Here is a 23205-nt window from a genome sequence, read left to right as displayed (position 1 = left end):
TACCCGATTCCTTTACTATAAAGGCCAACCATCAGGAAAAAATAAAAATTCCCTGAAGAATTCGGCGCGGATACCTGGTAGAGCTGATGGAACAAAATAAATTGTTGATTCGACTGAAGTTAAGCAATTGGGGTCTCTTGGGACTAAATATATCAGAATAAACTGATAAATCTGCAAATTTAAATTTCTGGGGCTCCCTAGTGACCGGAGTATGTTTTTCATCGACGGCCGTACCCGATTCCTTTACTATGAAGGCCAACCATCAGGAAAAAATGAAAATTCCCTGAAGAATTCGGCGTGGATACCTAGTACAGCTGATGGAACAAAATAGATTGTTAATTCGACTAGTGTCAAGATATTGGGGTCTTTTGGGACTAAATAGATCAGAATAAATTGATAAATCTGCAAATTTTAATTTCTGGGGCTCCTTAGTGACCGGAGTATGTTTTTCATCGACGGCCGTACCCGATTCCTTTGATATGAAGGCCAACCATCAGGTAAATATAAAAATTCCCTAAAGAATTCAGCGCGGATACCTGGTAGAGCTGATGGAACAAAATAAATTGTTAATCCGACTGAATTCAAGCAATTGGGGTCTCTTGGGACTAAATATATCAGAAATACCTAGTAAATCTGCAAATATTAATTTCTGGGGCTCCCTAGTGACCAAAGTATGTTTTTCATCGACGGCCGTACCCGATTCCTTTACTATAAAGGCCAACCATCAGGAAAAAATAAAAATTCCCTGAAGAATTCGGCGCGGATACCTGGTAGAGCTGATGAAACAAAATAGATTGTTAATTTGACTAGTGTCAAGCAATTGGGGTCTGTTGGGACTGAATATATATATCAGAATGAGCTGATAAATCTGCAAACTTTAATTTCTGGGGCTCCCTAGTGACCGGAGTATGTTTTTCATCGACGGCCGTACCTGATTCCTTTGATATGAAGGCCAACCATCAGGTAAATATAAAAATTCCCTAAAGAATTCAGCGCGGATACCGGGTACAGCTGATGGAACAAAATAAATTGTTAATTCGACTGAATTCAAGCAATTGGGGTCTCTTGGGACTAAATATATCAGAATAACCTGATAAATCTGCAAATTTAAATTCCTGGGGCTCCCTAGTGACCGGAGTATGTTTCTCATCGACGGCCGTATCCGATTCCTTTACTATGAAGGCCAACCATCAGGAAAAAATACAAATTCCCTGAAGAATTCAGCGCGGATACCTGGTACAGCTGATGAAACAAAATAGATTGTTAATTTGACTAAAGTCAAGCAGTAGGGTCTCTTGGGACTCAATATATCAAAAATACCTAGTAAATCTGCAAATATCAATTTCTGGGGCTCCCTAATGACCGGAGTATGTTTTTCATTGACGGCCAGTCCCGATTCCTTTGATATGAAGGCCAACCATCAGGTTAAAATAAAAATTCCCTGAATCATTCGGCGTGGATACCTAGTACAGCTGATGGAACAAAATAGATTGTTAATTCGACTAGTGTCAAGATATTGGGGTCTTTTGGGACTAAATAGATCAGAATAAACTGATAAATCTGCAAATTTTAATTTCTAGGGCTCCCTAGTGACCGGAGTATGTTTTTCATCGAAGGCCGTACCCGATTCCTTTGATATTAAGGCCGACCATCAGGTAAATATAAAAATTCCCTGAAGAATTCAGCGCGGATACCTGGTACAGCTGATGGAACAAAATAAATTGTTAATTCGACTGAATTCAAGCAATTGGGGTCTCTTGGGACTAAATATATCAGAATAACCTGATAAATCTGCAAATTTAAATTTCTGGGGCTCCCTAGTGACCGGATTATGTTTTTCATCGACGGCCGTATCCGATTCCTTTACTATGAAGGCCAACCATCAGGAAAAAATACAAATTCTCTGAAGAATTCAGCGCGGATACCTGGTACAGCTGATCAAACAAAATAGATTGTTAATTTGACTAAAGTCAAGCAGTGGGGTCTCTTGGGACTCAATATATCAAAAATACCTAGTAAATCTGCAAATATCAATTTCTGGGGCTCCCTAATGACCGGAGTATGTTTTTCATTGACGGCCATTCCCGATTCCTTTGATATGAAGGCCAACCATCAGGAAAAAATACACATTCCCTGAAGAATTCAGCGCGGATACCTGGTACAGTTGATGGAACAAAGTAGATTGTTAATTCGACTGAATTCAAGCAATTGGGGTCTCTTGGGACTAAATATATCAGAATAAACTGATAAATCTGCAAATTTAAATTTCTGGGGCTCCCTAGTAACCGGAGTATGTTTTTCATCGACGGCTGTACTAGTCTAGTCAACAAGTTCAAAATCGTGAAAAATAGAGATAAAGGTCCTAAAAATATGAGCGATGGCTCATTCGATTCGGAATCACCTCTAGAAAAATGTTTTTGAAGGATTTTGGTGCAGGTAAAAAATTGCAATTGTTATTAACAAAATAAGATGGAAAAAAAACGATATTTCGTTTTTTGTTAATAACTCGAAAAATATTAATATTTAAGCAATTTTGAAAAAAGCCCGTTAAAGAGGAGAAAATTTCCAAGAAAAAAGTCCGTACTCTCGGAACTCTATCTCCATTATTTATAATTTTAATTTGACGTTGAAAATAGGGCTCCGCGCGGCTGTTACGGCATGCGCGCGCCGCCGCTAAAGAGAGCTCAGCAATAAAAATAATTTTTTTATAACATAAAATGTGATTTTAAAAATTTGAAAAAATTCTAGTATCTTCTTAACACTTGAAAGAATCGAGCCGCGAAGAAAAAAAAGTTTAATCACCATTTTTGAAAAAGTTATCTAATTGTTAACTAACAAATTTTTTCCCAATCTCCGTTGGCATAAACAATGGGATAAAAGGTATAAATAATTGGCCTATAAATTTTAAACTTCGTGGAGCCCTTTTGATATATATACTTTATAAGATCCTGCGATAAATTTTCATTAAAGTTTATTAATTTGTTAATTATGTTTTTTATAACTATTGAAAAATTAAAAATCTAAAAAAGTTGATAAAAATTTTTTTTCAACTAATATTTAGCTATGCCTGTTTTCACATTAAGCAATGGCAGTAATTAATATAGGTTATGAATTTTTTACGTAATTTGTTTATAAAATTGTTTTAAACAAATAGAGAAATTCAATATTTTTGAAAAATTTTTTTTTGCTATTTGGTTGTCCACAAAAAATTATGATTTTTAAAAAAAAATTTTTCTTAATTTTAATTTTTAATTGTTTAAAAACGATTTTTTCATATTTCGATTGTTTAAACAATTAGTTAAGAAAAAATTTTGCTTTTAAAAATCATAATTTACACTTTTAAATAGTTTGGCAAAAAAAAAATTTTTTTTATTAATTATTTAATTGTTTATTAGTTTAACAATTTGTTATAAACAAATATTGACCAACGTTATATTTTTTTCTGAAGCAGAAAAAAATTATAAAAACAGCCATATATAAAAAAGTTCCAAAAAAAATTTTCTTTTATTTATTATAATTAATTTTAATATCATACGGTACGGTAATTATCGCCACTACTTGATTTGTCAATTAAAAAATTGATATATCTTTTAAACTATCAGAGATACGATAAAGGACATTCAAGTCTTTTTATAGAGAATGAATTTTTCTTTCAGATGGATCTAAGATCAAGTTCGTATCTATTGTTTATTAGCTATTACATGCATTTGTTTATAAAAATTCTGTATTTTTTGACTTTTTCGTATCTTTTGTGATCTTTAACTTGTTAAATTATGCAGATACAGCAAAAACCTTCAAACAATTTTGTTAAGGGATTAATTTTCTAACATATTAATTGTTAATCATACTTTTATTGCTAATTGTTTAAACAATATACTTACTGTGTTTGGTGTTCATTTGACTGGAGCTCCGTTGAACATAAATGTATTCTATTTTATTATGTAAAAAATCAAAATTCTTTTTGTGTATATTATTTAAAATTGTTCCCGTGATTTCCTAAACAGTTTAATAGACTTTTCATCGAGATTCTACTTATTTATTGTAATTTTCATCCCAAATTTCTTGTTTTTATTTTATACTATTTTATTAATCTATTTAAAAAATAACTTTTTTTCGGTTAAAGTATATAAGATTTTTTATAATAATGAATTAAGGTGGTTGAATAATAATAAAATTTGTTCGATTACATTTATTATCTTTATTTTTATCCTTTACAGTATTGCAAATAGTTTTTACGGTTTTTATTTTATATTTGACGTTTTCTTTTTTTTTTCAAAGGAGAAATTCGTGAAGTACTTGGCTCATCAACGTTAGAAGTCCGAGAGACTTCCACCGTTTCTTCAACTGCATTATCCTCTTCTATTTGATCTTCTTCTTCCTTTTCTCCTTCTTCTTCTTCTTCTTCTTCTTCTGAATCAGTATCATCTAATCCATAGATCGATCGTTTGAATTTCTCGTAAGCTAATCGTTTTGTATTTCGCTTTTCTAACTCTTTTTCCGAAATATAATCAAAATCATCATCATCATCTTCTTCATCTTCGTTGGCGTTTTCAGTAAGTTGAACCAGGTCAGTAGCATTTGAACAGCTCTCCCCTTTACATTCTTTACATGCTCTAGTACACTTCATCCCAGCTTTTTTGCAACTACAATTTTGCTGCAATTTGAAGTTGAGCAGCTGCAGTGTACCAGTTTCAGTAAATCTATTGGTGCCAAAGGTTCTGTGGTTCTAATCGGTAGAAAGAGAGTTTCTGTTTTCTGCCATCCCCAGTCTTCAGGATTTTTAAATTACCAAGCCATGTCTGCACTTGATAATAAGCTCTTAAAGAATGTTGATGTGTAGCAGAAGCTGTTGGTGGTAAAGTTGCCAAATTTACTGCGGTAGAGTTTGTGACACCAGTTGAGAAGCGTTCGATTCTGCACTGGTTAATCGTATCTTCTTTAGCTGCAAATAATTTCAGCATAACTCGCTCTCCAGCTTCTTTTATCTCGCTGACTGACGATTGAGAGTTATAAAACTTTTCTACTTCCTGTTTCAAAATTGGGTCTTTCTGGATGCATTCCAGTAAGCTGTGTTTACCTTTTCTAAAGATGGAACTTACTGTATCACACCCGGTGAAAGCATGGCTAAATAGTAACAAATTCTTAAATTTAGCGTTTTTATCAGCTTCGTAAATTACATCTGGTGTTTTTAAAATCTTTGGCTTCCACATAGCTATATATTTGTCACTAGGTGCTAAATCGATAATCATTGCAGCCAAATCCACATCTGTGCCTACCACGATAACTTTTTTATCGAACTTCTGTGTTAGTTCTATTGCTGTATGTACTATCAATACATCCGCATCTTCAATTGCTTGGGAAACAGTGAAGCTATCTTTTTGTTGTAAATAATTAATTAGATACTCAACAAATCTCGACTTATTTTTAGATTTGAAAGGAAGAAGTCTTTTATTTCGCGGAATTGGCATATCTTCAGTAAACTTTACCTCTGGAGAAATTTTATTTCGTACTCGTCTGTAGCGCTCATAAGATTTGACCCCAAAGTTGTCGATGTTATAACCATCAAAAACAATTGTAGCATTCGCAGAGTAATGATTGCAAACGTATGCTGAATAATCCTCAAAGACTTTTTGAAATGTTCCATCCTTACGCCAAGTAACTTTATGTAAGAGAAATCCACCATCGATGACGTAATTGTACTCAGAAGGGTCTGGTTTAAAGAATTTTGTAGACTGAAGAGATTTATACAACTCAGACTTATTACTTTCTCTCATTAAGCCTTTATCATTAAATAAGCTCATAGGGAACGGAGCAAGTTCGTGAAGTAAAGCTGTTTTTACAATGTCTTTGTTATTAATCATTGATGCTACAATGCGTTGAAACAAAAGTGTAGTATTGACCGTGATTGGTTCTTCGTCTATTATACAAAGTGGTGTTGTCTTTACAAGAGTTCTCACACAATCCTTCCTACTGAACTTATATGAGTCCGCATTAGCTCCAACCATTTTTGCCAAACTTTTCAGACCTTTTTCGATAGCTTTATGACAATCAACAGTTGAATCGCCGACTAATCCAGTTGAAAGTGACATAATTTTACCTGGTCTTGAATCAAAGAGCCCATGTTCTAAAAGCCAGGTCTTGAATGAACGAACATCTGCCCTATCTTTACTCCGACGAGCGAACGTGAGATCGACATGTTGATCAGAGGTAGCACATCTCGAATTGCTAAACGATTCAAGCTGGTCCATTATGTCGTAAGCATACGGCATGCCTTGGATGAATCGTGTTAAAACACTGTCTGTTACAGAACGCCCATGAGTTACTGATTGAGCACCAGTTTTCAAAACTCGCATCAACGTTTGCTCGATTGTCATGTCTGGCCAAATTCCAGACCAAGCTTTGTCCGTACGCCTTACTGTAAAAAGCCCTTTTTCGGTAAAAGTTATAAATTCGGAAGGATCCATCACATTTTTCAAATCTGACATATCTTGAAGGTAGATTTGTGCTCCTTTGCAATAATTAAAATGCCCTGCCGCATGAAATATCACAAAAGATACGAAAAAGTCAAAAAAATACAGAATTTTTATAAACAAATGCATGTAATAGCTAATAAACAATAGATACGAACTTGATCTTAGATCCATCTGAAAGAAAAATTCATTCTCTATAAAAAAGACCTGAATGTCCTTTATCGTATCTCTGATAGTTTAAAAGATATATCAATTTTTTAATTGACAAATCAAGTAGTGGCGATAATTACCGTACCGTATGATATTAAAATTAATTATAATAAATAAAAGAAAATTTTTTTTGGAACTTTTTTATATATGGCTGTTTTCATAATTTTTTTCTGCTTCAGAAAAAAAATATAACGTTGGTCAATATTTGTTTATAACAAATTGTTAAACTAATAAACAATTAAATAATTAATAAAAAAATTTTTTTGCCAAACTATTTAAAAGTGTAAATTATGATTTTTAAAAGCAAAATTTTTTCTTAACTAATTGTTTAAACAATCGAAATATGAAAAATCGTTTTTAAACAATTAAAAATTAAAATTAAGAAAAATTTTTTTTTAAAATCATAATTTTTGTGGACAACCAAATAGCAAAAATATTTTTCAAAAATATTGAATTTCTCTATTTGTTTAAAACAATTTTATAAACAAATTACGTAAAAAATTCATAACCTATATTAATTACTGCCATTGCTTAATGTGAAAACAGGCATAGCTAAATATTAGTTGAAAAAATTTTTATCAACTTTTTTAGATTTTTAATTTTTCAATAGTTATAAAAATCATAATTAACAAATTAATAAACTTTAATGAAAATTTATCGCAGGATCTTATAAAGTATATATATCAAAAGGGCTCCACGAAGTTTAAAATTTATAGGCCAATTATTTATACCTTTTATCCCATTGTTTATGCCAACGGAGATTGGGAAAAAATTTGTTAGTTAACAATTAGATAACTTTTTCAAAAATGGTGATTAAACTTTTTTTCTTCGCGGCTCGATTCTTTCAAGTGTTAAGAAGATACTAGAATTTTTCAAATTTTTAAAATCACATTTTATGTTATAAAAATTATTTTTATTGCTGAGCTCTCTTTAGCGGCGGCGCGCGCATGCCGTAACAGCCGCGCGGAGCCCTATTTTCAACGTCAAATTAAAATTATAAATAATGGAGATAGAGTTCCGAGAGTACGGACTTTTTTCTTGGAAATTTTCTCCTCTTTAACGGGCTTTTTTCAAAATTGCTTAAATATTAATATTTTTCGAGTTATTAACAAAAAACGAAATATCGTTTTTTTTCCATCTTATTTTGTTAATAACAATTGCAATTTTTTACCTGCACCAAAATCCTTCAAAAACATTTTTCTAGAGGTGATTCCGAATCGAATGAGCCATCGCTCATATTTTTAGGACCTTTATCTCTATTTTTCACGTTTTTGAACTTGTTGACTAGACTATACCCTATCCCTTTACTATGGAGGTCAACCATCAGGAAAAAATAGAAATCCCCTGAAGAATCCATCGCAGTTAGTTGGTACAACTTAAGGAACATAAGCAGGGTGATAATTGGGTGGTGAACAGTGTGGCCAGATCGTTGGATAAAATTCCCACCACTCACCATTACGTACTATGCTATTTTTCCACGGGAAGGGGACATCTGTACATACGATTTGGCTGCACTGCTCGTGAGAATGTCCTCCGTCACCGGGAGTATCCAAGAGTAATCTCCTCAGACTGTTTATAATCCGTTGGGTATTTTTTTTATTCATTTTCATGCGCTTTACGCCATCTACATGTTATTTTGGTTACTTTATTATTTTTAGTTTTTATTTTAACCGCTAGATGTCTCTACGTTATTTTTCTCTGCGGGACAATCGACGATGGGGGACTTTCGCAGGCAGTCAAAAAAATTTATAACAAAATGTTATTAAATTAATATTTTTTCTCATAAATCTGAATAATTAAAATAAGTTATGTTAATGAGCTACTTATTAATAATAGCTGTATTTAAGCTTTATTATAATTAATTGAAATAAAATAAAAAAATTATTTGTATTTAAATTACGATGTTGAACCTAATATTTTAAAAGTGAGGTTAACAGTATTAAGTGTGACTATACAATAATTATAGTCGTTAATATATTTTAATGTGTATTTTATTTTATTAAATTTTTCAATAGAATTATTTACAACATTTAAGACTTAGATTTTCCTAAATTTGAACGTTATATTCTTTTAAAGGGGCCTTTTTATTAATCGGCTGCCAAATTTTGATTGATTGTTTGAGAACGATAGTTTTTGAGTTAATCGGAATTTCGTAACCAAACAAAATTTAATTTAAAGAGGACAATCTTTTGAACTAATTTTTTTTTTTAATTTTTTCAAAAAGTAAATATTTTCTAGAATATTTATCAAAAAATTTCTATAATTCTAAGATTTTATTGAGTAATGTCCAAATTTTAAGTGTCAGTTAAGAAACAATAGTTTCCATGTTGATCTTCTCTATAATTCTAAGATTCTATTCATTAGTGGCTAAATTTGGAATGATTGTTTAGAAACGACGATTTCTAAGAAAATTAGAATTTTAGAACCCAACTAAATTTTAATTAATTAAAACATGGAATACTTTAAACTAATTTTCTTCACAAAATTATTTTGTAAAATAAAGATTATCTTGAATTTTAATTAAAAAATTTCTATAATTCTAAGATTTTATTAAACAGCTGCCAAATATTAATTGACTGTTTAGGAACGATAGTTTCTGAGTAAATTAGAATTTTAGAATCAAACGAAATTTAAAATAATTCTAAGATATTAATAATCAGCGGCTAAATTTTGAGTGATTGTTTAGAAACGACAGTTTCTAAGTAAATTCCAATTTTATAACTAAACAAAATTTCAATTGAAGAGGACAATATTTTTAACTAATTTTGTTCAAAATATTTTTTGCTATAATAAATATTTTTCGAATTTTCATCAAAAAATTCCTCTAATTCTCAGATTTTATTAATCAGGTGCTAAATTTTGATTGACTGTCGAAGAACGATAGTTTCCAAGTTGATCGGAATTTGATTCCAAAACAAAATTTTAATTCAAGCAGGCAATATTTTGAACTAATTTTGATCGAAATATTTTTTTGTAAAGTGAATAGTTTTTCGAATTTTTATCAAAATATTTCTATAATTCTCAGATTTTATTAATCGGATGCCAAATTTCAATTGATTGTTAAGGAACGATAGTTTCCAAGTTAATCGGAATTCGATAACCAAACAAAATTTTAATAATTAAAACGTGCAATATTTTTAACTAATTTTGCTCAAAAAAATTCTTTGTAAAGTAAATATTTTCTAGAATATTTAGCAAAACATTTCTATAATTCTAATATTTTATTAATCGGCTGCCATATTTTGGATGACTGTTTAGGAACGATAGTTTCCAAGTTAATCAGAATTTTCAATTAAACGAAATAAAATTTTAATTGAAACAGACAATATTTTGAACTAATTTTTTTCGAAAAATTTTTCTATAAAGTAAATATTTTCTGAATATTTATCAGACAATTTTTATAGTTATAAGATTTTATTTATCGTGTTCAAATTTATATTTTTTATAAATTTAACTGATATTTTTTTTTTAAGTGAAGCTTTTGGAAACTTGTTTTTTCTTTCATCGCAAGTAGTTTCAGATTGATACCTAAAAATATTTCAAAATTCGCGAATTTTTAATAACATTTTCTATAACAGTTTAAATGAGGAAATTTCTTCTTTTAGATTTTTTTATAAATTTAACTGATATTTTTTTTTTAAAGGGAGCTTTTTAAATTTTGTTTTATTTCTAAAGTTCTTTTTATCACGAGTGGTTACCGAATTGGACTTAGAAAGAATTCAAATATCATGAATTTTTAATATAATTTTGATGAGAATATATTATTTCTTCTAGATTTTTTATGATTTTGACTGATATTGTTTTTTAAAGGGAGCTTTTTGAAACTCGTTTTGTTTCTAGAGTTTTTTCTTTACCACGAGTGGTCCCAGAGTTATACCTGAAAACTTTTTCCAAATCGCGCATTTCTGATAACATTTGGTATAACAATATTGATGCGGAAAAATTTTTCCTTTTGGATTTCTATGAATTCGACACCCTTCTTATCTTTTTGGAGAGGCTTTTTGAAACTTTTTTTGTTTTAAAAGTTTTTTTTTTATCACGAGTGGTTCCGGACCTATATCTGAAAACACTACAAGAATTATGAATTTTTGATAACATTTTCTATAACAGTTGTAATGAGAATATATTTTTTCTTTGAGATTTTAATAAATCTAACCTTTTTTTTTCATGAATAACTTCTTCATGAATTTGACCGTTTCTTTCTTTCAAAGAGAGCTTTTTGATACTTATTTCATTCAAAAGTTCTTTTTTCATCTCGTTGTAGAAAATGTTATTAAAAATTCGTGATTTTTGAAGTGTTTTCGGGGCTCACTTCGAAACCACTCATGATAAAAAAAAAAACTTTTGAAACAAAAAAAGTTTCAAAATACTCCCTTTAAAAGAAAATCCCATTCACATTTATTTAAATGTAGATAAAAAAATTTTTCTTTATCGAAACCGTATAACAAATCTTATTCAACACTCATTCTTAAAGTATTTTCAGGTTTAACTTTGAAACCACTCATGATAATAATAAAAAAAAACTTTTCAGTTAAACCTAGTTTCAAAATTCCTCCTTTAATAGAAAATAACAATAACGGTATGGGTTCCAAATTTTAAATATTTATTTAATTAAATTATGATAAATTCAAAAACTATATTCAGGTTTACTCAATACTCTTACCTTCACATTCATCTGCATTTTTTTTTTTCATTCACGAAAACTGTCATTTACCTATATTTGAATATTCTAAAAGATTAATTGAAAATTTATTTTTTTTTGAAATTATGGTTAAAATTAATTTTTCTGACAGTAATGAACTTAGACTGATTGAGGATGGTGAAGAAACAAAGTAAGTTGTCTGTTTCAACATTTTTTTTTTAACTTTTATTATTATTAATTCTAGAGGTGAAATAAAATAATCATGATTTATTTTATTGTCTAATCTAAACATTTTCAATAGTTTGTAATAAAGTGATATTTAATTGATTTTTTTTTTATACAGTTTTGCTGGGTTTGTTACGACGATAGTAGGAATTCAGTGGGTTGAATTTGAGTATCGTTTTATTTTTTTTATATCTGAAGGAAAACTTATGAGATACCCTATCTACATGGATATTGCATTTAAAAATATAATCAATCATATCCATTTACATCAATTAATCATAATAAAAAAATCGATAGCAAGAATCGGAGTTTTAGATCCATTTTCCAATGATCCTATCGTTCATGAGTTTAAGTTTGAAGTCAATAATACATCAAAAGTAAATATAATACCTTTTACTTTAAGTGATGATCATTTTACTTCGTTACCTAATTTACAAATTAAAATAGATTCTGAAAATGAAAATGAATAGTAAAGGTAATGATATATATTTCCATTTAGTTCTATAATTTATTAACTATTTATGTAAAAATTAACTTTACAAAAATAAAAATGATAAAAATAAAAAATTTATAAAAAAATGAATTAAATAAACAAATATTTGAGAAATTAATAAGAATATGTTAAAAAAAAACAATAATTAATAAGAAAAAGGTAGATAAAACAGAAATGAAGCAAATAAAACAGTTAATAAAAATACAAAGAAAAAAAAAAAATACAACTTATAAAAAAAATAATTGTAATTTAAACTTAAGAAAGTTACTTTTTAATAATTTTTTGTCTAGGAAATAATTTGCGAAATTATTGGGAATTGAAAATACAAGAATCAAGGAACCAAGATGAAGTTAAATGTGCCATCATAATAACTAAAGTTTAAATAATAATAATAATAGGACACAAAATGTATTATACAACTTCTTTAGATTCATAAAATTATGTCAATAAAACAGAGGATTGAAAATAATTAAATCTATTGATTAAATATGTAAATTACTATTGTAGTGATTACAAGAATAGAATATTATTGATTAAAATCTAAGTATAATTATGTATACTTCTATTAAAGTATTAGTATACCCATAGGCTATTTCTTTTAAAAGAAGTCTTTTGGAACTAATTTTGTTTGAAAAAATTTTTTATAGAGTAAATAGTTTCTAGAATATTTATCGAACAATTTCTATAATTCTACGACTCTATTAATCGGCTGCCAAATTGTGATTGACTGTTTAGGAACGACTGTTCCTAAGGTAATCGGATTTCGATAACCAATCAAAATGTTAATTAAAACAGGCAATATTTTGAACTAATTTTATTCGGAACAAATTTTCTGTAAAGTGAATAGTTTCTAGAATATTTATCGAAAAATTTTTATAATTCTAAGATTCTATTAATGGGCTGCCAAATTTTGAATGACTGTTTAAGAGCGATAGTTTCTAAGGTAATTGGACTTCGTTAACTGAACAAAATTTTAATTAAAACAGGTAATATTTTGAACTAATTTTGTTTGAAAAAATTTTCTGTCCAGTGAATAGTTTCTAGAATATTTATAGAATAATTTTTATGATTCTAAGACTCTATTAATCGTCTGCCAATTTTTGATTGACTGTTTAAGAGCGATAGTTCCTAAGGTAATCGGACTTCGATAACCAAACAAAATTTTAATTAAAGAAGGCAATATTTTGAACTAATTTTGTTCAAAAAAATTTTTTGTAAAGTGAATAGTATCTAGAATATTTATCGAATGATTTTTATGATTCTAAGACTCTATTAATCGATTGCCAAATCTTGATTGACTGTTTAGGAACAATAGTTCCTAAGGTAATCGGACATCAATAACCAAACGAAATTTGAATTAAAACAGGCAATATTTTGAACTAATTTTATTTGAAAAAATTTTTCATAAAGTGAATAGTTTCTAGAATATTTATCGAATAATTTTTATGATTCTAAGACTCTATTAATCGTTTGCCAAATTTTGATTGACTGTTTAGGAACAATAGTTCCGAATTTAATTGGACTTCGTTAACTAAACAAAATTTTAATTAAAACAGGCAATATTTTGAACTAATTTTGTTCAAAAAAATTTTCTGTAAAGTGAATAGATACTAGAATATTTATCGAATAATTTTTATGATTCTAAGACTCTATTAATCGTTTGCCAAATTTTGATTGACTGTTTAGGAACAATAGTTCCGAATTCAATTGGACTTCGTTAACTAAACAAAATTTTAATTAAAACAGGCAATATTTTGAACTAATTTTGTTCAAAAAAATTTTCTGTAAAGTGAATAGATACTAGAATATTTATCGAATGATTTTTATGATTCTAAGACTCTATTAATCGGGTGCCAAATTTTGATTGACTGTTTAGGAACAATAGTTCCGGAGTTAATCGGATTTCGATAACAAAACAAAATTTTAATTAAAACAGGCAATATTTTGAACTAATTTTGTTCAAAAAAATTTTCTGTTAAGTGAATAGATTCTAGAATATTTATCGAACAATTCCTATAATTCTAAGATTCTATTTATCGGCGCCAAATTTTGATTGACTGTTTAGGAGCGATAGTTCCAAAGGTGATCGGACTTCGATAACCAAACAAAATTTTAATTAAAACAGGCAATATTTTGACCTAATTTTGCTCAAAAAAATTTTTTGTAAAGTGAATAGTTTCTAGAATATTTATCGAAAAATTTTTATAATTCTAAGATTCTATTAATCGGCTGCCAAATTTTGAATGACTGTTTAAGAGCGATAGTTCCTAAGGTAATTGGACTTCGTTAACTAAACAAAATTTTAATTAAAACAGGCAATATTTTGAACTAATTTTGTTTGAAAAAATGTTTTGTCCAGTAAATAGTTTCTAGAATATTTATAGAATAATTTTTATGATTCTAAGACTCTATTAATCGTCTGCCAAATTTTGATTGACTGTTTAGGAACAATAGTTCCGAAGTTAATCGGATTTCGATAACAAAACGAAATTCGAATTAAAACAGGCAATATTTTGAACTAATTATATTTGAAAAAATTTTTTATAAAGTGAATAGTTTCTAGAATATTTATCGAATAATTTCTATAATTCTAAGATTCTATTAATCGGCTGCCAAATTCTGAATGACTGTTTAAGAGCGATAGTTCCTAAGGTAATTGGACTTCGTTAACTAAACGAAATTTTAATCAAAACAGGCAATATTTTGAACTAATTTTATTTGAAAAAATTTTTTGTAAAGTGAATAGTATCTAGAATATTTATCGAATAATTTTTATGATTCTAAGACTCTATTAATCGGGTGCCAAATTTTGATTGACTGTATAGGAACAATAGTTCCGGAGTTAATCGGATTTCGATAACAAAACAAAATTTTAATTAAAACAGGCAATATTTTGAACTAATTTTGTTCAAAAAAATTTTCTGTAAAGTGAATAGATTCTAGAATATTTATCGAACAATTCCTATAATTCTAAGATTCTATTTATCGGCGCCAAATTTTGATTGACTGTTTAGGAGCGATGGTTCCTAAGGTAATCGGACATCAATAACTAAACAAAATTTTAATTAAAACAGGCAATATTTTGAACTAATTTTGTTCAAAAAAATTTTTTGTAAAGTGAATAGTTTCTAGAATATTTATCGAAAAATTTTTATAATTCTAAGATTCTATTAATCGGCTGCCAAATTTTGAATGACTGTTTAAGAGCGATAGTTCCTAAGGTAATTGGACTTCGTTAACTAAACAAAATTTTCATTAAAACAGGCAATATTTTGAACTAATTTTGTTTGAAAAAATTTTCTGTAAAGTGAATAGTTTCTAGAATATTTATCGAACAATTTCGCTCCTAAACAGTCAATCAAAATTTGGCAGCCGATTAATAGAATCTTAGAATTATAAAAATTGTTTTTTTAAGCATAAATTTAAAACTACTGATCATAGAAAAAAACTTTTAGAACAAAACCCATTCCAAAAAGTCCTCTTTATGATGAACTACTCATGATATTTGTTAAGATAAAATAAAATCTTTTCTATTGGATTTTTATTAATTTAATTAATAGTTTATTCTAAAGAGGACTTTTTTATAGAGTTTTGTTTCAGAAGTTTTTTTCTATCATAAGTAGTTCTAAATTTATCCTAAAAAAAACTTTAGGAATGATCAATTTCTTACAACATTAAATATAACAGATTCAGTGGAATAAAATTTTTTCTACTGGATTTTAATCAATTTAATTAATAATTTATTGTAAAGAGAACTTTTTTAAACGAAATTAATTCCAAAAGTTTTTTTCTATCATGAGTAGTTCTAAATTTATCCTAAAAAAAACTTCAGAAATGACCAATTTCTTACAATATTAAATATAACAACTTTAATAGGATAAAATTTTTTCTACTGGATTGTTATCAATTCCATTAATAGTTTCTCTGAGAAAGGACTTTTTTAAACGAAATTTATTCTAAAAGTTTTTTCCTATCATGAGTAGTTCTAAATTTATCCCAAAATATATCTCAGAAATCTGTAATTTCTTATCACACTAAATATAACAGCTTTAGTGGGATAAAATTTTTTCTACTGGATTTTTATCAATTCAATTAATAATTTATTATAAAGAGAACTTTTTAGAAAGAGTTTTGTTCGAAAAGTTTTTTCCTGTCATGAGTAGTTCTAAATTTATCCCAAAATATATCTCAGAAATCTGTAATTTCTTATCACACTAAATATAACAGATTTAGTGGGATAAAATCTTTTCTACTGGATTTTTATCAAATTAATTAATAATTTATTATAAAGAGAAATTGTTAAAAAGATTTTTGTTCCAGAAGTTTTTTTCTATCATGAGTTATTCTAAATTTATCCAAAAAAAAATTTCAGAAATGATCAATTTCTTACAATATTAAGATAAGAGCTTTAATAGGATAAAATTTTTTCTACTGGAATTTTATTAATTTCATTAATAGTTTCTCTGAGAAAGGACTTTTTTAAATGAAATTTATTCTAAAAGTTTTTTCCTATCATGAGTAATTCCAAATTTATCCCAAAATATATCTCAGAAATCTATAATTTCTTATCACACTAAATATAACAGCTTTGATAGTACAAAATTTTTTCTACTGGGTTTTTATCAATTCAATCAATAATTTATTATAAAGAGAACTTTTTAAGAAGAGTTTTGTTCCAGAAGTTTTTTTCTATCATGAGTAGTTCTAAATTTATCCTAAAAAAAACTTTAGGAATGATCAATTTCTTACAACATTAAATATAACAGCTTTAGTGGGATAAAATTTTTTCTACTGGATTTTTATCAATTTAATTAATAATTTATTATAAAGAGAGCTTTTTAAAATACCAGAAAACACTTCAATAATTTAAAATTTTCAATAACATTTACTATAACAGTTTTGATAAAGAAAAATTTTTCCTTTTCAATTTCTCTAAATTTTATCGTTCTTTTCTATTATTTTTAAAATTTATTTTATCTGAAAATTTTTCTGATCATAAGTGATTTCGGAATGATACCTGAAAACACATTAAAAATCACGAATTCATTATAACATTTACCATAACAGTTTTAATGAGGAAAAATTTTTCTTTTTAGATTTTTTGTTAAATTTTACCGTTATTTTGTATTAAAGTGAGCTTTTTAAAAATTGTTTTCTGCCATCAGTGGTTTCGAGATTATACCAAAAGACCTTTTAATAATTATGAATTTTTCAATACCAATATTTACTATAACAGTTTTAATGAGAAAAAATTTTTCCTTTTAAATTTCTCTAAATTTAACCGTTATTTTCTATTAAAGGAAGAGGCACGGGAGGATTTTTTGATAACAGCCAGTTGATTGATCGTAAAGAAATTTTTCATTCATTTATTTATACTTGGAATTTTTAGTCATTATTTCATTCCAATTATCATTAATAGAAATCTTTACTTTTATATTTAAAAAAAATTGAATTTTGGATTAAAAAAAATATCTATTCAGACTTAATTTTTTTTATTAATTTAAAACTTATCACTTAACTAATCTATGGATAAACTGTTTTTAGATTTTATTTTTAATAACCTAACCATCAGTATTATTATTGAAGATTACGTCTACATAAAATATATTTACATTCATAATAATATTAACCACGATACATATTGACGTTTATTTAAATGAGTAATTTAAATATTCATCAAAATTTTTAGATATATAATAATATTTTAATATAATTTATCTTTTCTATATTTTTCGGAAGAATATAATAAAATTCATATAAAATAATATTATTGGATATTTAAAGACGTTAATTATTAATATAAAGGTTTTTAAAAATATTTTCTCAATCATTTTCGAAAAAGGATTTCATTTAAAAAGGTATTTAGTAATTATTTTAATCCGAACCTAAACAATCGAATTTATAAGCTATCAAGGTTTTTATAATATAATATTTAGCAATAAGAGGTACTTTAAACTTTTATATTAAGTTTTATAAATTTTCATTAATATTATTGTTATTACTATTTTTATCATTATTATTTATATTTCTAACATTACAGCTGGTAATATTTGAGAGTTAAATACTATTATCATTTTAATTAATCTTATTTAGAAAATAGGCAGATTTTTACAGACTTAATAAATGAAAAAATGTAATTGAAATATTTTTAGGAAGTTTAAAAATTTGAACATCGCGCTAAGCACGTGACTCTATCCCAAGCAATCTAGAATTTAGTATCGTGTTTGATATTTGACTACTAATCGAACTTTACAATTTTTAATAATTTTTCAAGTTAAATATTGTAATTCTTGAGTTTTGTAATCATTCTGATTTATAATTTAATGAAGTCAACCGGTCATTTCATTATAATCAGGTGTTAAAACTAAAAATTAAAACTAAAAATATGCGATACAAATAATAAAAAATCCTATTTTAACAATGCTAAAGCTGAATTATAAAAGTTACGGTCAAAAGAAAAAGGATTGGATTAATTATACTCAGAATAACAGGAATAAAAGCGATGATATTATCAATAATATTAATAGAAGTAACAAAGGTCAAACAATTAATTCAGTATCAGCAAGGACAAGACTGAAGAAGTATCTTTCTAAAGATGAAAATTTAATGAAACATAATGAACGAATGAAAAATTATCGCAAGACACATTCATATAAATATAAAAATAAAATGTATCAAAAAGTTCGATTGATAGACAGCAATAAACATGAAAATCATTTGATAAAATTAAGAACCTGTCAACAGCGAAGATTAAATAATGAAAATTCAAGAAAAATTCATAAAAGTCGATTGAAATTATCTCAAAATAAAAGATTAGAAGATGAAGAAAATCGAAACATTCATCGAGAGAGACTAAAACAATCGCAAAATAAAAGGTTCCAAGATAAAACGAATAAAGAAATCCATCGAAAGAGGTTAAAATTATCTCAAAATAAAAGATTACAAAATGAAAAAAATAAAAAAATTCATCAAGAAAGGCAAAAAATATCTCAAAATAAAAGGTTAGAATTAGAATTAGAATTAGGGGGGGAGGGAATATTGTAGCTGACATTGAGCCAAGCACTCAGTCCTATTGGACCATTGTACTCAGCCCTTCTAGGTTGGTTACGTTATATATCTTGGAGATTGGCCAGGCCTGTCTGCTTCAAGAAGTGAAGCAACTGTCCCACGCCAATCTCCTGTATATCAATAGACTCTCCATCGCAGAATCCTAGTATGTCCTTTCGGGCTGTTGCCAGTTTTCTGCAATGGAGGATTAGATGTAGAGGAGTTTCCTCCTCCGATAGGCATCTGGGGCACATCGAGTGATCTGAGATGCCTAGGCGTCTCAGATGCCTGCCGGTTAGCCAGTGTCCTGTGATATACCCGACAGTTAGCCTTAGCAGCTTCTTGTCGAGCCCTATCAAGGACAAGCCTAATGTCTTGGAGGGTCCTTTAAAACGTGCCCTCGTATGCATCATGCCTTTTGCCTCTGCCCACACTTCCTGAAACTTGTCGTTAGTCCATAGGGAAGCGTGTTGCTTTATGAGACTAAAAGGCACCGCTATGCTGATTACTGGTTCAGGGTCTCTTTTACGAGCTCCCGCTTTCGCCAGCTCATTTGCTTTGTCATTTCCTGCGTTCCCGCTATGGCCCGGTACCCACAGTAGTTTGACTTTGTTATACTCTGCTAATTCATTTAGGGAGTCTATGCATTTTCGCACTAGTCTCGAGGACACTTCAGTTTGTTCTAGTGCCCTGAGCGCAGCGCAACTATCGCTGCAGATGTATACGTGCTTGTTCCTGTGGTTGAGCTTAGAAATGTGCTCTACACAGGCCCAGATCGCGTATACCTCTGTCTGGAAAACCGAAGCAGTGTCCCCTAGCCGCAGAGAGATTTCTGTTTTCGGTCCACTGCTATAAATTCCAGCTCCTGCCCCTTTGTCCGTTTTTGAGCCGTCCGTATACCAGACTAGCCCTATGGGGGACAGGATGCTCTTGTTTTCCTCGTCCCATTCCTGCCTACTTGGGATAAGGACCTTATATTGACGTCTGAAGTGGTAGCTTCGAGGGCTCATGTCTCCTCCTTGGGTTAGGAATCTGTCGAGTCCCCTGTCCCTTAGGATGGCTGCATGTCCGCTTCTTGCCCTTGTCCAGTGTCCGTTAAAGAGCAATCTCATTGCTGTTTTCATAGCAAGAGCTTCTGCAGTGATATGCGGGGGCTCCAGGTTCAGGAGCGCCCCCATTGCTAAGGTAGCTGTGGTTCTTAGAGCCCCAGTTATCCCTAGCAACGACAGTCGGTAGACTTTTAGGAATGCCTTGATGTTGATGTTCTTCTTAAGCGAAGGCCACCATACAACAGAGGCAAAGGTGAGCTGTGGAACCAAGATCGCCGTGTAAATCCACTTGATCAGTCTTGGTTTCAGGCCCCATGTTATGCCAAATATTCTTCTGCATGCCCAGAAAGTGGCAGTTGCTTTTTGGGTCTGCTTCTCGATATGGCTTCTCCATGTGAGCTTACTGTCTAGAGTTACGCCTAAATAGCGTACCTCCTTTGAGAATTTAAGCTCCATGCCAAAGATAGAGGGAGCCGTAATTTTCAGCTTCCTTCTTTTGGTGAAGAGTACCATCTCTGTTTTGTTGGGGTTAACCCTTAGAGATTTTCCTATGCACCATTTCTGTATGAGATCTAGAGCACGTTGTGTTCTCCATCTCATCTCCGTCGGGCTTGAGCCTTTAATCATCAGTGCGACGTCATCGGCGTAGCCTACAGCATATACTCCTAGGTTTTCTAGTGCCACTAGGAGCTCATTGATGACCAGGATCCACATGAGAGGGGAGGTAACCCCACCTTGTGGGCAGCCCCTTCACACGGGCCCGGACTCTAGTGTCACTGAGTCCGGCAGTCACTATTCTTGTGCGAAGCATAAAATGAGCCCAACCGGTGATAGATTTCTCTACCCCGAAGAGCTCTGTAGCCTCGCATATTGATTCGAAGGGGGTATTGTCAAACGCCCCTTCTATATCTATAAACACTCCCAGGACCGATTCTTTCCCTCGAAAGGCCCTTTCAATGTAGGTAACCACATCATGTAGGGCCGTTTCGACGGATCTGCCTGCCTGGTATGCGTGCTGTGTATAATGCACCGGCGTGTCGTTTAGTGCATTATCTCTTATGTGCCTATCCACCAGTCTTTCCAATGTCTTGAGGAGAAACGATGTTAGGCTAATAGGTCTGAAGGACTTGGCCAGGTCATAGCTGCTTTTGCCATGTTTTGGTATAAAGACAACCCTGACCTCACGCCAAGCCTTCGGTATGTAGCTTAGGGCCAGGCAGGCCCTAAAAAGTCTAGTTAGGTGTTTGATGAGGATTTCTCTTCCCTCCTGCAGAAGAGCCGGGAAGATCCCATCCACCCCTGGGCTCTTGAACCTTTCAAAGTTTCCAATTGCCCACCTTATTCTATCAGGTGTTATCACTCTGACGGCTGTGCTCCAGTCTCCTCGTTTCAGACTGCTTTTATTATCGCATTCTCTGAGGCTTCTTCCTGTTCCAGTTCCATGAGTTCCGAGCCAGGAAAATGAACCTCGCAGAGGTGCGCTAATGTTTCCTCGTTGTTTTCAGTCACTCTACCATCTTGTAGGGTGAGGACACCGAGTTTTGTTTTAGGTCCTGAAGTAAAGATTCTGCGTAGGCGGGCCACCAGTGGTAAGTCCTCCAGCTCTCCGCAGAATCTCCTCCAGGCGTCTAGTTTTGAGACCTTGATATGTTTTTTATACAGTTTTTGGGCAGCTTTATAGTCTGCCCAGTCTTGGTCCGTTTTTGTCTTGATGGACTTATTCAGCAACTTTCTGGACAGGGTGCGAAGCTTATTCAGCTTTGCATTCCACCATGTCACCCGTTTGTTGCTTTTCCTAACTTTTAGTGGGCAGGCAATCTCATAGGACTGAACAATGGCTTGTTGCAAGTGTTCGGCCACTTGCTCAATCTCTTGGCACGTTCCTCAGTCCTCTTACAGGTCTCCCCAATCTGTTTCTTAGCTCTTTTTATATTTGAGCCAGTCCGCAGATTTGGGGTTCCTATAAGTGTCCTGAGTTCCGTTGCTATTGTTGCCTCTCACTAAAAGTTTATCTGTCTGTGGTCGGAAAGAGAATCCTCTTTGCTGACTTCCCAGCCTTCTGATTTCCTGTGCTATCCTTCGAGAGCCCAGTGTTATATCGATCACTTCTTGCCTTCGAGAAGTGACAAAGGTAGGTTTGGATCCTTCATTCAGGATTTCCAAGCCTGTGGTTGAGAGGTACTCCAGCAATGCTGAGCCTCTTCTATTAATGTCTGAGCTGCCCCACACTATGTGATGTGCGTTTGCGTCACACCCCACAATGAGTGGCAGATCATTGACTTTGCAGTGCTCCACCAGTCTAATGACCTCCTCAGTGGGCACTGTCGTATCTTCATAGGGGAGATAGGCAGATCCTATTATGATATCCGCCTTAGTTTCTCCTATGGGAATTTTTATTGAGGCAACAGCCAGGTCTCTGGTGCAGAACTGGTGCAACTTGAGCGCTGTATGCTTCCTGTTTATGAAGATACAGGCCCTAGGCCCCTGCTCTGATTCACCATAGACCAGACTGCCACCTTTCAGTTCTATCCCTAATACTTGCCCTTTGTACGTCCAGGGTTCTTGTATCAGGGATACATCTGTGTGCCTCACTGCTAGGTCTCTGCTAAGTAAAGCAGATGCCGCTTTGCAGTGCTGTTAGTTAATTGTTGAATATGTCGTCTGCCCTGCAGCTGTAGTTGCTGCATTGCTGACGGTCTTCGCGAATTTGCGGGAAGAGGGAGGTGGGAATGTGGGGGAAGGTTGGAGTTAAGGTGTGTCAAGGGGGATGGGGACATTTTCATGCCCATCTTCATCTCTCTTGCCTTGGGTGTTTGGTTCCTTCAATGTGCCGGACCCTTTCTCCCATTTGGCTAGGGCCTGAGCAAGGGTAGATTGCTTACCCAGCTTAAGCCCTTTGGCCCCTTCTTTAGCTAGCGTCTCCGCTTTAGTGGGCCTTCCTTCTGGAGCTGGAACGTCCCTCGGGGATCGTTCCATCTTCTTCGGAGGCACTCCTAATTAGGAGACGCGCAGGCTTCAGAAGGGACCCTATGCCCTGCATCGTCGTTAGGGAAGAAGGACCCGGTTTCG

The 23205-nt window shown here is 31.2% G+C and overlaps 2 protein-coding genes across 2 annotated transcripts; both read right to left on the bottom strand.

Annotated features, from left to right (window-relative positions):
* Window positions 1–19149: 19149 nt before the first annotated feature.
* LOC123262274 lies at window positions 19150–20850 on the bottom strand. The gene has a single exon (XM_044724486.1). It carries the CDS (start codon window positions 20848–20850, stop codon window positions 19150–19152), a length of 1701 nt encoding a protein of 566 aa, XP_044580421.1.
* Window positions 20851–22053: 1203 nt separating this feature from the next.
* LOC123262193 lies at window positions 22054–22984 on the bottom strand. Its single transcript, XM_044724373.1, has 2 exons — window positions 22941–22984; window positions 22054–22741 (listed from the first exon to the last, which is right to left on the bottom strand). Exons 1-2 carry the CDS (start codon window positions 22982–22984, stop codon window positions 22054–22056), a joined length of 732 nt encoding a protein of 243 aa, XP_044580308.1.
* Between the last annotated feature and the right edge of the window lie 221 nt (window positions 22985–23205).

This window comes from Cotesia glomerata, linkage group LG1 (assembly GCF_020080835.1).
Source record: "Cotesia glomerata isolate CgM1 linkage group LG1, MPM_Cglom_v2.3, whole genome shotgun sequence".
NCBI lineage: Eukaryota > Metazoa > Arthropoda > Insecta > Hymenoptera > Braconidae > Cotesia > Cotesia glomerata.
The sequence above is the reverse complement of the archived record's forward strand: the minus strand, read 5'-3'. Positions and strand labels throughout refer to the sequence as shown.

What these genes read in the sequence shown, in the direction of transcription:
- LOC123262274 (XM_044724486.1), bottom strand. Translation starts at nt 20,850, where the DNA reads ATGTGGATCCTGGTCATCAATGAGCTCCTAGTGGCACTAGAAAACCTA.
- LOC123262193 (XM_044724373.1), bottom strand. Translation starts at nt 22,984, where the DNA reads ATGGGAGAAAGGGTCCGGCACATTGAAGGAACCAAACACCCAAG. An exon ending in GAAGGAACCAAACACCCAAG is followed by an intron (nt 22,742 to 22,940) that starts GCAAGAGAGATG and finishes TGCTTTACTTAG; the next exon opens with CAGAGACCTAGCAGTGAGGC.